Source organism: Pogonomyrmex barbatus, unplaced genomic scaffold, assembly GCF_055798465.1.
Source record: "Pogonomyrmex barbatus isolate J1 unplaced genomic scaffold, ASM5579846v1 scaffold9, whole genome shotgun sequence".
Taxonomy (NCBI): Eukaryota; Metazoa; Arthropoda; class Insecta; order Hymenoptera; family Formicidae; genus Pogonomyrmex; species Pogonomyrmex barbatus.
Genome location: NW_028297193.1, coordinates 2,311,024 through 2,326,536, shown reverse-complemented (window position 1 = coordinate 2,326,536; position 15,513 = coordinate 2,311,024). Strand labels below are relative to the sequence as shown.

The window sequence follows — 15,513 nt, the reverse complement described above, 5'->3', positions numbered from 1 at the left end:
TTAAAAACCAGTAACATCAATGAATTTAACTTAATTCACTGACGATCAAGATATTATAAAAATCATTGACTACAGATAAATTTTCAATAGAAGTTCAAAGATAACTAAAGATTAACATTATCGATTGTTGAAATTTTCGATCGTTTAATTTATTAGATTTGTATTATACATATATTTTAAATATTCATATTTTATATAGTAATATTATATATATTGTTTTATATACAAAACTGCATAATTTTATAAAGTTATCACTCTTATGAATAATCAAACATGGATGATAACGATAAATATGCAGTCATAAATAAAAATTAGATATTATAAAATTGTAGATATATATAAAATCTATGAGGAGAGGTAATGAAAAATGATAAAATTGATATTATGTTATATAAGTTAATTGTCTAAATTTTAACAATCTTACGAACTTTCATAATCAATATAATACAAAGTTAAAAATTGGACATAAGAAAACCGTGTTAAAATTATTAATCGAAAAATAATATTTTATTGTTGACTGCTACTATAGTTTTAAATGCTATTCTAATAATTTTAAATGATTTAATTTAAGTTATAAAGCACAATAATTAAAAAAATTAACATTAAAAAATTAACATTTTTGCACATTTCCATATAGATTAAATAATAAACAGTTATAGTTGAGATTATTAATATAAAATATAATCAATTCAAAAACATTTTCTGTATAATGCTAAAGTTTTTTCTATACATCATTATCTTTTTCATTAGAAATATTTTTAAAAGTTTAACAAATACATTTTCACTCAAATGTATTACTTAAAATAAAATATGTTAGAGGAAATTAGTTGTAATCGATAGTTAGAGGTTTTCTAGTATTTGCAATAAATTTGAGATTTCTTTACTTCTAAAGAGATTTCTAATAATAAATGATTTATTTATATTTCTTCGAAGCTTTATTATTGAACATTTGCTCGACGTGACATTATCAAGTCACATCGCGTGCATTATAAAAATCAAAGTGATACTCATGTTCGCCAAGACGGCTTTCGTGAGGAGAATGAGTGATACATTCAACCCTCTATATCGATTTTTCGTCAGAGTTACTCCGGAGACCGTTCCGCTACTTGCTACTTAAGTGTCTCCTAGTTATCGATGAAACGCAGAAGAAACGAGAAAGCGTCTGTAGCTGTTTAGTAAACTAAAAAATATCCGCGATTCTGAAATCGAGACGAGAAATGTTAAAAGAGAACAAAGAGTGAACGCAAGAAGACATGAAGTATTTGCGCGAAAGTGTTCAACGGCGAGCTTCTCTGCTGTTCTCATTTTTCCAGTAAGTAAAGTAGATTCAAGGCCACCATTTGTAACATAAATTATAATTGCGCGATTACTGCTTTTAGCGTATTAAAAATATATATATCTGCACTATATAAAAGATCACCATCATAATGTTACACCGTTATATAATCTTTGCAACTTTTTAACTTCCTTATTAATAAGTATGTGCACGATTACTATAAACCAGCGTCGAGATAAAAAATGAGTACAGGATCACCAGTAATACAGTATGTCATAAACCACTGCGCCGACTAAGGAGATAACGTCGACCGCTAATGTCTCAGACCGCTTTTTATATAACTCGCTTACTATACCTGACGTTCAGAGAAAAAAATATTCATCCGGCCGTAAGATCGGCCGATGTCGAATGTATGAAGAGCGAGGGTGGTATCACCATGGACACACAGTGCGGCGTTATGCTAAATCACCACGCCGACTCAAGGCAGCGAAGGGTTAACGACCAGTAAGTGTCGGTCCACAATAGGTGATTTAAGCTTTAAGAAGTAAGAAATTGACCAATTGTAATCGAATATGAAAAGAATACTCGACTATGATTAGTCAATTTCTTACGGCTTAAAGATTAAATACTTATTGTGGACCGACACTAACGCGTCCGAGAGTGAATCTCTGAAAATCGCTTCCGGTGTCGATGCGTTCCGCACGATTAAGCGGTACGGATGCGCTGACACGACCGCGACGGTGGTGCGGCCGAACCCCTTAAAGGGCGCCGCGCGGAAATGGAGGGGCGCCTTTAGTAGGACGCGGCTCGCATTATGTGTCTTCGGCTCGGCTATATACAGTCCTGTTTCACTAACGCGCCGGCCGCGTGCGACGATTCGCGCGATCGTCGTCGGGACCGACGCCGACGCCGGATCGCCGATCGATCCCCCCCGGCCGCCCGTGGATCGAGCGTCAACCCGATCGCTTTCAGTCCGGCGATCATCCTCGGCGCGATCGTGTGATCCCGTCCGCCGGGACGGTCGATGATTTTCCAAATGCGATCCTGACGATCGGAGACAGCGATTCCCAGTTGCGAAGAATCACGAAGAAGATTCGCCGATCGAGATCGATACTGATCGACGGCGGCCGCGTCCTCGATGGTGATCGATCGTCGCAAACTGCGAACGATCGAGCGAATGAAGAAAGGATGAGAAGAGGATATGATAAATAAGTAGGATACATCGCGGAAGATAAAAAGATATTATGCTCCGGTAGAAACGCACATTCAATCGACGGAAGAAGAAGAAGAAGAAGAGAGGAAGGAAGGTATGAAAAGAGGGTTGAATCTCTCAGAGGGTGAACGTCGTCGGATTGTGACTTGTGAGTACGATCGCACGTGATCAAGATCGACAGGGATCAAAAATGGTATTCGACGCGATGTGCGAGGAGCAGAGGAAGCAATTCTTCAGGCAGAGCTATGGCGCTCACTTACCCGGGTAAGTGCACATAATCAATTATTTATTTTCAATCTTGATTGATATGGTTTGTATTTCGTGTGTCGATTAATCACGATACTTTATATTTACGAAACTATCTAACTACTGATTGCGTGTCTGTATCTCGTGAAGGATTTATTTTGTATATTAAAAATATTAAAAGACCCTCGATAGATAGAGCAGGAATTATTATTGAGATATCTTCTGTCTGACATGAAAACAAGATAATAAAAATCTTTAATAATATATCGTTAAGAAATGAGAAAATAATAATGGAACGTTGTTTTTAAATGACAGAACTTTATGACTTGCTAGAATTGGTCCGATGATTACAAGAATCTAATTGAATTTATGGTTTCATTACCATAGATGCTAAATGTCTCGTTAACTTTATTGTTGTTGCATAATGCACATGCGCGACGTCAAACAAAAAAAGCTTGTAATTGAACTAGATATTGTATACGATATACGTAATATACTTTTAATTGGCCATTGAAAAGTTCATTAGATATAAGTGAACATCAACTTTCTCTTATCCTATTTTTTTCCGCTCTTGTCTTATTTTTATATTTATTATAAATAAAAGTACATATAAAACTTGCCCTGTTTCTTTTTTTTATATAAATGTACATCTTATTTGCGGTGGAAAGTTATTCCAATCTATAACTTAATTATCTATTTATTATTAAAAACGTAAAAACACGCGTGAAATAATACACTTCTAAGACGAAAACGATTTCTATAGCTACCGCTAAATAACAATGAATAATGTATATTATGATATCAGATCTACTTTAATTCGCATTTCTTTAACATATAACCAGATCGTGACGGTAACAATAATCAAATCTAAGAAATGTTGTGTGTGTGTGTGTGTATGTGTGTGTGTGTGTGTGTGTGTGTGTGTGTGTGTGTGTGTGTGTGTGTGTGTGTGTATGTAAATATAATGACTTTGTTAAATCATGTGAACGATATTAATATCCAATCACTTCTTCAAAGAAAATTGAGATTCTGCCTTTTATGTTAAGTCACATTCGCGTATAATAACGGTATCATAACTCTGTATGCATAATCACACATGTTAAAGTACGGATCTAAAATGTATGGATGGAATATCTAATAGCACACACATACACATTATTTGTATATGTATATCGCTGCGAGCAAAACATATAAATATATTAAATTGCTATAGAAGCCAATAGACATTAGATTTTAGCAATGCGAAAAAATAATCTTTATTGCGTATTAGAAAATAATAAGCAAATAAATTTATATTAATAATTGATTAACAGAAAAATGGGATAAGTGAGTGTTATTAATATTCATAACAAATTGGAAATCTTATTTTTAACTTATCACAGCAAAAGTTTTAAAAATTTGTTAATTTTTGTATTTTTCTTGATATTCCTTATCTGCTAATATTCAAATTCAGCAAATTGTTTTTATTTTGCATAAGATGCATTTATAGCATCGAAAATTGAATTTACTGGATTAATACTTAAATGAGTGACAATCTGACAAAGTGCGTCTTTATAAACTTGACAAAAAAGACAGAAAGCGTGAAATTGATTTTGTAAGAAAACCGCATCTGATTTTCCAAAGGAAATCAAACTTGTTCTGCACGAGAACAGATCCGAATTTTTTTTCTTCGGGAATGATTCTAAGCAATTTGATCTTGAATTGAAGGAAGAAACCGCAGAAACGGTATCCAATCCATTGATGAATTTCTCAAAGTTCATTGATATTAGTAATAATATCAAACAATTATAAAATTATTTTTTAAAGGCATAAATAAAAATAAGTTTTAAAATAATATATTACAAAATATTTTCTACTTGATCACTGCTTTAAATTAGACACTTAATTAAACACTATTTAAAAAAATGTAGGACCAGTCATTATGTACATGACAAATATAAATAAATTTTGAAATTTTTCAATTAGCAATATTTCACTTTGTAATTCATGAAAATTGAAAGCGATTTAAAGATGCTGTTAGTACGATTATTATTATGTACTTTCAAAAAATGTTAATAATATCATAAAACTTTTTCTAGACTTTTTCTAGACTAGACAAAAGTTTTCTAGACTTTATCAAACATTAATATGCGAGATTTTAAAATGAGATTTTGATTTATATCATGACCTTTGATATTCTGTATAAAATAATTGGAATTTTGAGTACGCGCTAATACATTCAATACTACGAACCTGTTTAAAAATCAGCCGCAATAAAGGTAGGCTCGCTTATAATGTATATTGCATCTGATGCATTATGCATTCGCAATATTTACCGATCGCACGGACATCGGACGAGAAAATCGAAGTGGCCAACGTGTCTCGGCTTCGAGATTTTGTCGGATTCAAACTAGATCGCCAGATGACCTCCGGAAACATGTGTTCCCGAAGTATTGACCTCGAAGTCGCGAGCGGACGAGAGCGCTGGTACCGCGGTTGGTACCGCGCCAATTTACACCCCCACGCCCCCACAAAGCTACATCACGCGCAAAACTACCCTTCTAGTAGTATGGCGAATCACCTCGAACTATTTATCATGATTTACCCTAGAGTCGGTATATCGATCCGAGTATGAAAAGACGCGGATCGAAAACCGACGAGCTGCCCAAGAGAAGAGGTGTTGTCTGAGAGAGAGAAAAGTAGAAACTCTCAGTTTACTCTTTCCGGCAGACTTCCACTACCTTTCACGTTACGATAAAAATGGTTAGCAAAAAATGACTGATAGCGAGTAAGTGGGTTATCGAGGACTTCTTCAGTTCTTCTCTTTTCCTGCAGAAGTCTAGTTTTCTCCTGCATTTTATAATACAAGTATCTAAATCGTCAATCTTGATTTTAATCCTATACTTTTGGATCAATTTTAATCTTTCCTTAAGAATATTACGATTCTGATTTTTAAATTAAAAAAGGGAACGAAAAAAGCTTTTCTTGGGGAAAAAAAAAAACTTTGGAGATGCAATGAAAAAGAAATAATAGCTTTAGACTTAAGTCTAAATGAAATCTGAACGACACGTCGAACGGTTTGCTAAAACGATCTGCCTTCCCTGACACTGATCTTGCGATATGGACACGGTAAGATGGTTCAATGGCCCAGATACGATTTATGCAGATCTTATAGTGGAGCCGGGTCTCGTGACAACCGTGTAGGAGTGACTTTGGCTGGTTATCCCACCGTGACCGCCACAAAGTGAAGGCTCGGTTTACTGGGTCACCGGTAGTCCGCTTTTACGGTTCTGCGATTACTTTATTTAGGGATCGGCTGTGATCGTGCTATTCTCTCAGACGCACACTTAAAGCAATGCCCACAATTGACCGAACGAGAATCGAGCAGACAACCGAAAACATTATTCCAAATCTCAGTCGGTCCGAAAATTAACGCCTATATTTCCGAGAAATTTTATTTTTATAAAGAGAATAAAATACGCTTTAATAATAAAGATATCCGACAATTATCCTACAATTCGCGTTCTTTTATTTCAATCACAGATTCACCGATCGTTCTTGATTCTTCCGAGTAATATATTATTTTAATAGTCACGGTATACTTAATATAGAAGTTATACGGGTAAGCAAGTACGCCTCGCGTGCGAGTTCGCATTTTTTCCCGGAATATGCATATTTTATTATATCCTACATCGTTGCAATAAGTAGCGATGTAACTACGAGTATAAATCTAAACGAAGAATCCGCCGTAGGTACATATGTCGCGCAAGGCATTTAAGACCTTAGGAATTAGATACGCTTCACTGAAGAGCATCTATAACATGTTGGTATATAATAGGTCATAATTTTGCACGCTAGACTGTCCATCGTCCAGTATATTATTTCCAGCATATTTTGGTCATGGAAAAGTACACTGCAAGTTGATCGAAAAATCTTCCATTATATACTTGATATGTTGTATTATGCTCTAACGCAACCATGAAACGGCGTCGTAATATTAATACAGTTGCTTATTTTAAAAAAAGAAAATTTAATCCTCTTTCAATTTTAATAGAAGAATAGTACTGTTATTTAAAAACACTTATCAAAACTTATCAAAAATAGATGCTACTTTTACTACAAACTGTATACTTTTAGGTACACGGGTCACTGTCCCACCCTCAAATTTCGTGTTGGAAAGAGGTTCGGAGCGAGTACGGAGGAAATAATGAAGGTATAAATTAGAAGAAATATCAAAAGATTATTATAAAAATTATAATTGTACAATATAAATTAAAATTTTAATTGTAATTTTATAATTATAATTAATCTTTTAATTATAATTATAATAATATATATAAATGATAAAAATGAGAGAGAAAGTGAGAACGTTTATTTTAGAGAAACATGAAAAAAGATATCTTAATTTTAAAGCATCATGGATAATTAAGTTTTTCATTTAAGAGTGTAAGTATCTATTATCTGTTGTCACTTAGGAATTACTGGAAAAGAAAATACTTAAGACTGGACCATATAGGCCAAATTCTGGTAGAGAAGTGGAGTTACCAAGTCTTCAAGATAAAGAGATTAAAAGAGATTGGCATAACGAAACTGGATCATTTAAGGCACCTCCATACATCCTAGGATATACCGGTAAGATATATCCCTTCAAATCCTTTTTAATCGCGAGCAAAATAAAAAAAAAAGAAAAATGTCTATTCTTTGGGATATCAATGAATAATAATTTATTCATTGAATAATAATTTAATTTTAAATCTTGATTATCAAAATATTTGATTATAAAATTTAAGAATTTGAAAGATAAATAATAAATCTTTATCAAAATTCTGCTGTGAAAGATCCATGTCGGTCCAATAAATATTTAAAAAGGAGATCTGCAATTAAAATCCTATTTTATCGCCTCAAAGTACTGACACAGAATGAAATTGCTTTGACATGACCTTCGATGTACGCGATTAGTGAGCACTAATCGACCTAGATCGTTTGTAATTAGCAGTTTGTGTATTGCATCGCGCGCATGGCAGAACTAATACTTAGTTATACAATCTCAATCCAGAAAATATATATGTCACCTATATACATTATTCCTTCTTCATTTATACATCTAAAACATAATATCTGAACTAATTTGCATTTCTAATTTGCATATTAATCTTTGGAAAAAAAACTTACGGATATCTCCTACATTTCCTCCGCAAATTTATTTCAAAGGAAAATAATAAGTCATAAAAAATTCATTCATTCATCGATTCAATGTGCAACAGAGTTGAAACATACATAATAATCTGTAAAATATAATCGAAACATTAAACAGTAAAAAAATATTAAATAGTCCAAAAAATAAATAACATTATATAAAATAATTATCACCTATTAAATTTTTCCGTCCATTCTTTAAACAAATATTTATTAAAAGAATTAATTAAATCGAAATAAAGCATTCTTTTTTTTAACTCTCAAGAAATTTGTCAAATAAAAATCTAATTCTTGTGTAGTCCAAATACAATTACAAATTATATTGAAAATTTGTATATATGTCTATAATTGTAAGTATTAAGATATCATTAATATTTCATGAAATATTTTTTAAATAAAATAGCGTACGATGTACAAAAGATAAAAATTACCCTTAACAGCAAAATAAATATATAGAACTATATATTACTATCTATATATATATATATATATATATATATATATATATATATATATATATATATATATATATCTCAAAAAATATATGGCATTCACTTTCATGATGTCCTCCAAACACTTTCAGACTCTATATATGCTGTTACGGACAACAATAATAAATTTTTTAAGTCAATTGGGTCATGAATTGTTCACCCGTCGTGCCATCCCGGACCTCCTCCTTCTCCCCTCGAGTGTTGCTTCTGCACGGCACTTTCTCACACACATATACACACACTCATTCACGATACTCACTCGCGAAAGCAGAATTACGTACACGTATCATTCGCGAAAATAACAGATTATTAATCGGATATTTGCGTGAAATATTCACCACCGATAAAAAGTTGCGATCAAATTAATCATTGATAAATATGATAATGTTAATAAATATGATAAATTTAATTTTCATTTAATATGATAGCTTTCATATGCATTCTTTCACGAAGAGATTTTTATTTGACGTTATCTCAATTCACTGCACAGGATATATTCCTGGATTCAGCAGCAGATACGGCCTATCCTTCATGAAAGCGGTGGAAGCTGGTGCGAAGGAATGGCACGAGATGCAGATGAAGCTAAGAGCACGACGGGATGCAATGAGAGCTCACGCCGAGCGAACAGATCCGAGAAATCTTTTGTCCCGAGCGAGAGCAGATAATGTGGATATCGAAATCGATCACGGTCATGACAAAGACAGAAGGACCTATGGTATATGCGTATTATGTAAAAATTAAAAATTCACCGAGAAACTTAATACATTAATTCTCATTAACAAAATTTTTAAATTGGAAAAATTTTGTTTTACACACACACACACACACACACACACACACACACACACACACACACACACACACACACACACACACACACACACACACACACACACACACACACACACACACACACACACGATTGAAGTAAAGCATTAAGATCTATTAAATATTATGTATATTAAATATTATTATCATTGTAGATTATCATGTCTCCCCAGAAAGACCGCCGATTGTTGGTTATACAGGCCACATTCCAGGAGCAAGAGGAGAAGTCGCGCTTTCCAAGAGGTACGCTCAAGCAGCCAGGAAAGGATTAGAACGTGTCCAAAGGGAACGTGAAGAGAGACTTAGTAGGGCCAAAGATGAACATGCTGTTCAGAGAGTTCTCGATAATGCATATCTTGATGAAACAGGACACACGCGTGCATAACGTGATACAAAAATATGATCTTTAATTGTAACATGAACAAAAGTGAAATAAGAATATATTCAGATGTTGGAAAAAAGAATTAAAAAAAGAAAACAGCTGAAAATAACAAATATTATACAGAGTAACTTTTACAGATATAATAGATATTCTCAAATATTCATACAAAAGCTTCTAAATTCTGTAATGCTAATTTTGTGGTACTTGAAATATTAAGTATTCAGATTTTTGATGAATAAATATTTTGTGCCTTTTCTTCGACAGCGTTGGAAAGAGTAAGTAGACATGAAAAGTAATCTTAAAGAATAAAATTTAATTGTAAAATTATTTATGTCAGAAAATCATAAAAATTATTTTTTGTACTTCTATTTCAAACGATTTTGTACAAGTAGTAATCATTGAGCAGTAGTAGATTTTATATAATATTTTCTATAATTTTCAGACATAAATAACTTTAAGTAGGCTATTTGAATATAGAAAAAGAGATACATATAATTATTAAAGCATAAAAAATGTATTCCTGATAGAAAAGATAACAAAGTTTACTAATTTTTGAAGATGTATGCGTTGAAATATATTGAATATATATTATAAAATAGATTACACAAGAAGCTTGTCTTAATTATTTTTCAAAGAGAAATATGACAATCGAAAATCAAATTGATCCTTGAAATCATTATTTAGAGAATCGTCGTAAATTATTAAATATATTTAAATGTTCCATATAGAAATAAATTAACCGCAGAAATAAATCTATGAATGTGAATCACTCCAAATGCTTTGAGCTTCCAACGTTCAATAGGTTTCTGCACATACATGCACCACGTATATATGACACACATAGGATTGTCTCACGTTTAACACATGTGGAAAGAATATAATTCTTTGAAATATTTCTACTAGGAAATATTTTCAAAGAAATCAACAAGAAAAAAACGATTAATATGCAAATGTGCTAGTTCCATTTCAAATAAAATAAACAAAGACGTAAGTCTGAACTTTATAATTTATGAAATGGATTATAGCCAATGTACTTAATAGGTAATATTTTAACGTGATACTTATTAGTAAAGTTTTATTTGCTAAAATATAACCAATGAGATCTTTATCTATGTAAATAAAAGTTAAGTCCTAAACTTCCGTCCTGTTTTATAGAGTAGTAATTAATATAAAAATGTATATATATATAAAAAATGGTATATAATTTTTACATCAATTACAAATAATTACAAATAATTACAAAAATATAAAATAAATATTTGTATTAGTATCATATAATTTAATATACACCTGGTATTATAATTCTTTCCCGAGTTCCAACAATTATCTTTCACGTTGTGGCAGCCTATTCATTCTTTCCATTTCCAACTGCACAGTTTTCTTCCAACATTCTGTGTTTAAGGTCGTTTGTCCATAAGATAAGGCCATTAATCTAGCGAAAACCATTAATGCATGTAAATTATCCGCATCTATATTCTTGTTTCTGCTGCGCATCTCCACAAAATCATCTTGGACAACCTGGAGCAAATATGAGTATAAAAAAAAATTATATGAATAAAGTAAAAGATCTTTAAAATAAATTGAATGAATGTAGATATTAGTATTAACAATCAAACAAATACGACATACTTTTGTGATTTCTTCATTAAAAACAAATTCTGTATGTTTCAAAGTTTCTATGTATTGATGAATATTCGCCAATCGATTCTCGTCTTTCAAATACTGATATGCAGCTTCAACTATCTGAGTATATAAATTTTCCGATTCTGCATCAATATTTAAAATAATTCGCATAGGACACTAAAAATAAACATTTCACAAAATAATATCCATAGAAAGTATAATATATTGTATATTGCAAACAAGTACTTACAGGAATAAACGATTTGACATCAGAGAATATTAAAATTGGAATATCTGTTTCGTATTCCATTGTGTAGTATTTGAAGTCGTACATCAGTTTTTGAAACATGAGTAAATCAGACAGAGCTTTATAATTCTCCTTGCCAGTTGTAGTAAGTGTACCAGTGGTTAAACCAGTTTCGTCTATTACAAGATGCGTATTATTGCTCAGTTGTAAAATACCACTTGTCAGTCTGTTGCATATATAATCCTTTCTAAAACCGAACAATGCAAATTTAGTCATTGCGTTGCAATATGCGTTTGTTAAGACAAACTTACTTTGGAATTAAAGCTAGTTCATTCAAATTTTCCAAAGTCACCTCCAGAAAATGACTTTTCTCTACGAATAACGTTAAAAAGTTATAGAATTCTTTCGGAAAAGTCTTGAGTTTATTCGCTGGAAAATTCGTTATGTTCAGTGGAAATGTACCAAGACAAAAATAATCTCTTCTCATATATCTAAAAATATTAAAAAATAAAATTACACATATAATATAAATTTTTAAAGAAATAATAAGATAAAATATATATACATTGTAGAAAGCAAGTGACATATCAAATAATCTGCAGCCAAGTTATCTCCAAACAGCAATTGACTCAATATTATATGCAGATCACTCCTAATTAGCTGTGCTTTAGACATGATTTCTGGAGAGTTTACAATTTTCGAATTTGTAAGCTCAATTATTTTCACTGTGTGTAACCGAGGCACTAGAGAGACCGGAGGATTATGAGTATGTACTTCAGCTTCGTTCATCTCATCTACATTATAAATTGTACTTAACATTGGATCCAATGATACAAATCCTATTACATCGATAACTTGATTCAATTTTAAAACAGTTTCATCGTAAACCTGAAAAATAAATATCAAAAGAGTATTGAAAAAGATATGTAAGTGTAAAAAGATATATATATATATATATATATATATATATATATTTTTTTTTTCTGTATAATTTACTTTTATTATACAAGCTTTTCCTCCGTCAATTGGGACAGGAAAGTTTAATATGTGATCTTTTGATAATAAATTCTGAACTTTGGTACCATGACCATTGCTCATATTCACATCTTGGTCATCAGCCGAGACTTTTTCTTTTTTCGTAACAGACTCTGAACAATCCATTTCCTCTACTTCATTATCATCTAGACTTCTTTTATTATTACTAGTATTATGTATTGTTGTGTTAGATGTCTGTATATTTGTGTTCTTTTCCTTTGCCCAGTCATTTAATCCAGGTATAGAAATAACTACATAAGTTAGCCTTTCTGAGTTTTCATTCTTGTCGGAATAAAACATTATTTCTTCATGTGGCTATAGCCAAAATAAAAGTTTATAACATCATATTGCATAAGAATATTCAACAGATCTTACATTTCTAAAAAAATGTATGCAGTATTATACATGGGATAAAACTATTCTTAATGCAACCCACACCTAATACTGCATTTTACTTTTACTCTGTTTTTTTATCCACTGCTCATGTAGGAGTAGGAATAGTAATAAGCCTGTTCTTTAAAAAACTGAATATTTATATTTAAAATAAACATATAAACATACTTTAAAAAACCTTTAAAAAATTTATTATATAATTATCAATTATTAAAATTTTGTCAAAGAAATGTTAATATTAACATTTTATATTAATATATATTAAGTTAATATTAACCTCTTCCTCCATTTGAAGTAAATAAAGTTAAAATTTAGTAGAAATGAAAACAATATAATCTTCAATATAATCTAATATAGCAATAAAGAACAAGCCCACAGAGTTTATAAGACAGATGTAAGAATACATGAAAAAAATATCAAACATGAAAATAACTTACCAAATGTTGAGCTGTATCTGCATACATTCCACATCTAACGTTACTCTCTCCAGTGTTTGTATTTTTCACTTCGTAATGTTTAAAGTAATACTCGGGGTCATACATGTCCTGAACCATCCCTCGAAATCTAATTAACTCTTTATCTCTGATATTATGCAGTTGAACATTGTTTAATGAAGGTATCTCTGTCAATACAGCCGGATTGTCCAAAATCTGTTGACAAACAGATTGATTTGTGATGTAATACTCGGGTGTCCAGTTCTTCACTTCGACTGCTAGAATGAGAAAATTAAATGATAAATGTGGACCAAAGACGTTTCACTTAATGCATAGCTTGTAAAATTCTACGCATATCTTTATGACGATAAAATTAAAATTTTTGAAATTCTTTCTTTTTTTCTAAAAAAAACTAAGTCACGTTTCATCTGAAATAAGTACTACGAAAAATACAGATCCAGAAGAAACGGAACAAGTGCAATGAATTGTGCAAATGTAAATGCGAACCGCAATATACGTACATGTCATTTTGGAAACACTTGTTAATCCAACAACTAGGTTTAAATGTTAGAAAAATCAAACTGAAAACGGCTGAGAATCTCTCGCGGAAAAGTTTCTCTGCTACGTCTCGCTTTCACAACAAGATTTGGCGGGAAAACATCGACAACGACATACACCAAGAACGGAAAACGAGGGAAAACCTAGGACAAGATTGAAAACAGTGAACTCTATTGTTAAAGACCGACAATCTTATAAGAGTCTTTTTCTCTCTCATTAAGTTCATAATATTAATTTTATTTAAAAATGCATTTTTATATATTCATTTGTGTTTGATTATCTATAGAGATAATAATTGTAGGCTAAAGTTATTAATTTTGCAGTAATATATGTATATATGATATTATAGAATTATAAATATGCTCATACATTCGTAAAACATTTGTATAATTAAAAATCATGAATTTGAATTAGCAAAATATAAATTAATAATCAATAATAGCAGTGGGAAAAACTATGTGAGAACTAGATGGGAAAAACTATGTGGGAACTGGATGGGAAAAACTATGTGGAAACTAGATGGGAAAAACTATGTGGGAAGTAGATGGGAAAAACTATATGGGAAGTATATGGGAAAAACTATATGAAAAGTATATGGGAAAAACTATGTGAGAACTAGATGGGAAAAACTATGTGGGAACTAGATGGGAAAAACTATGTGGGAAGAAGATGGGAAAAACTATATGGGAAGAAGATGGGAAAAACTATGTGGGAAGAGATGGGAAAAACTATGTGAAAACTAGATGAGAAAAATTATGTGCGAACTAGATGGGAAAAACTATGAGGGAAGAAGATAGGAAAAATTATGTGGGAAGAAGATGGGAAAAACTATGTGGAAACTAGATGGGAAAAACTATGTGGAAACTAAATGGGAAAAACTATGTGGGAAGTAGATGGGAAAAACTATATGAAAAGTATATGGGAAAAACTATGTGAGAACTAGATGGGAAAAACTATGTGGGAACTAGATGGGAAAAACTATGTGGGAAGAAGATGGGAAAAACTATATGGGAAGAAGATGGGAAAAACTATATGGGAAGAAGATGGGAAAAACTATGTGGGAAGAGATGGGAAAAACTATGTGAAAACTAGATGAGAAAAATTATGTGCGAACTAGATGGGAAAAACTATGAGGGAAGAAGATAGGAAAAATTATGTGGGAAGAAGATGGGAAAAACTATGTGGAAACTAGATGGGAAAAACTATGTGGAAACTAGATGGGAAAAACTATGTGGGAAGTAGATGGGAAAAACCATGTGGGAACTAGATGCGAAAAATTATGTGGGAAGAAGATGGGAAAAACTATGTGGGAAGAAGATGGGAAAAACTATGTGGGAAGAAGATGGGAAAAACTATGTAGGAACTAGATGGGAAAAACTATGTAAGAACTAGATGGGAAAAACTATGTGGGAACTAGATGGGAAAAACTATGTGGGAAGAAGATGGGAAAAACTATATGGGAAGAAGATGGGAAAAACTATATGGGAACTAGATGAGAAAAACTATGTGGGAAGAAGATGGGAAAAACTATGTGGGAACTAGGTGGGAAAAACTATGTGGGAACTTCATGGAATAAACTATGTGGGCGTTAATTGGGAAAAACTATGTGGGA

The 15,513-nt window shown here is 31.8% G+C and overlaps 2 protein-coding genes across 4 annotated transcripts; one reads left to right on the top strand and one right to left on the bottom strand.

Annotated features, from left to right (window-relative positions):
* Positions 1 to 1,454: 1,454 nt before the first annotated feature.
* On the top strand, positions 1,455 to 10,881 carry Ip6k (Inositol hexakisphosphate kinase). The gene is made up of 5 exons (XM_011641296.2): positions 1,455 to 2,753; positions 6,852 to 6,927; positions 7,190 to 7,346; positions 8,892 to 9,116; positions 9,385 to 10,881. Exons 1-5 carry the CDS (start codon positions 2,680 to 2,682, stop codon positions 9,612 to 9,614), a joined length of 762 nt encoding a protein of 253 aa, XP_011639598.1. The 5' UTR covers positions 1,455 to 2,679; the 3' UTR covers positions 9,615 to 10,881.
* Positions 10,793 to 14,025, bottom strand: LOC105428802 (mini-chromosome maintenance complex-binding protein). Of its 3 annotated transcripts, none has more exons than XM_011641301.3 (8): positions 13,865 to 14,025; positions 13,347 to 13,621; positions 12,478 to 12,831; positions 12,047 to 12,369; positions 11,793 to 11,972; positions 11,485 to 11,728; positions 11,241 to 11,411; positions 10,793 to 11,129 (listed from the first exon to the last, which is right to left on the bottom strand). In XM_011641301.3, exons 1-8 carry the CDS (start codon positions 13,869 to 13,871, stop codon positions 10,935 to 10,937), a joined length of 1,749 nt encoding a protein of 582 aa, XP_011639603.2. In that variant the 5' UTR covers positions 13,872 to 14,025; the 3' UTR covers positions 10,793 to 10,934. The 3 variants fall into 3 exon arrangements, with proteins under 3 accessions (XP_011639603.2, XP_011639604.2, XP_011639605.2); XM_011641302.3 differs by having other exon boundaries at positions 13,347 to 13,618; positions 13,865 to 14,021; XM_011641303.3 differs by having other exon boundaries at positions 13,347 to 13,559; positions 13,865 to 14,021.
* Positions 14,026 to 15,513: the final 1,488 nt, after the last annotated feature.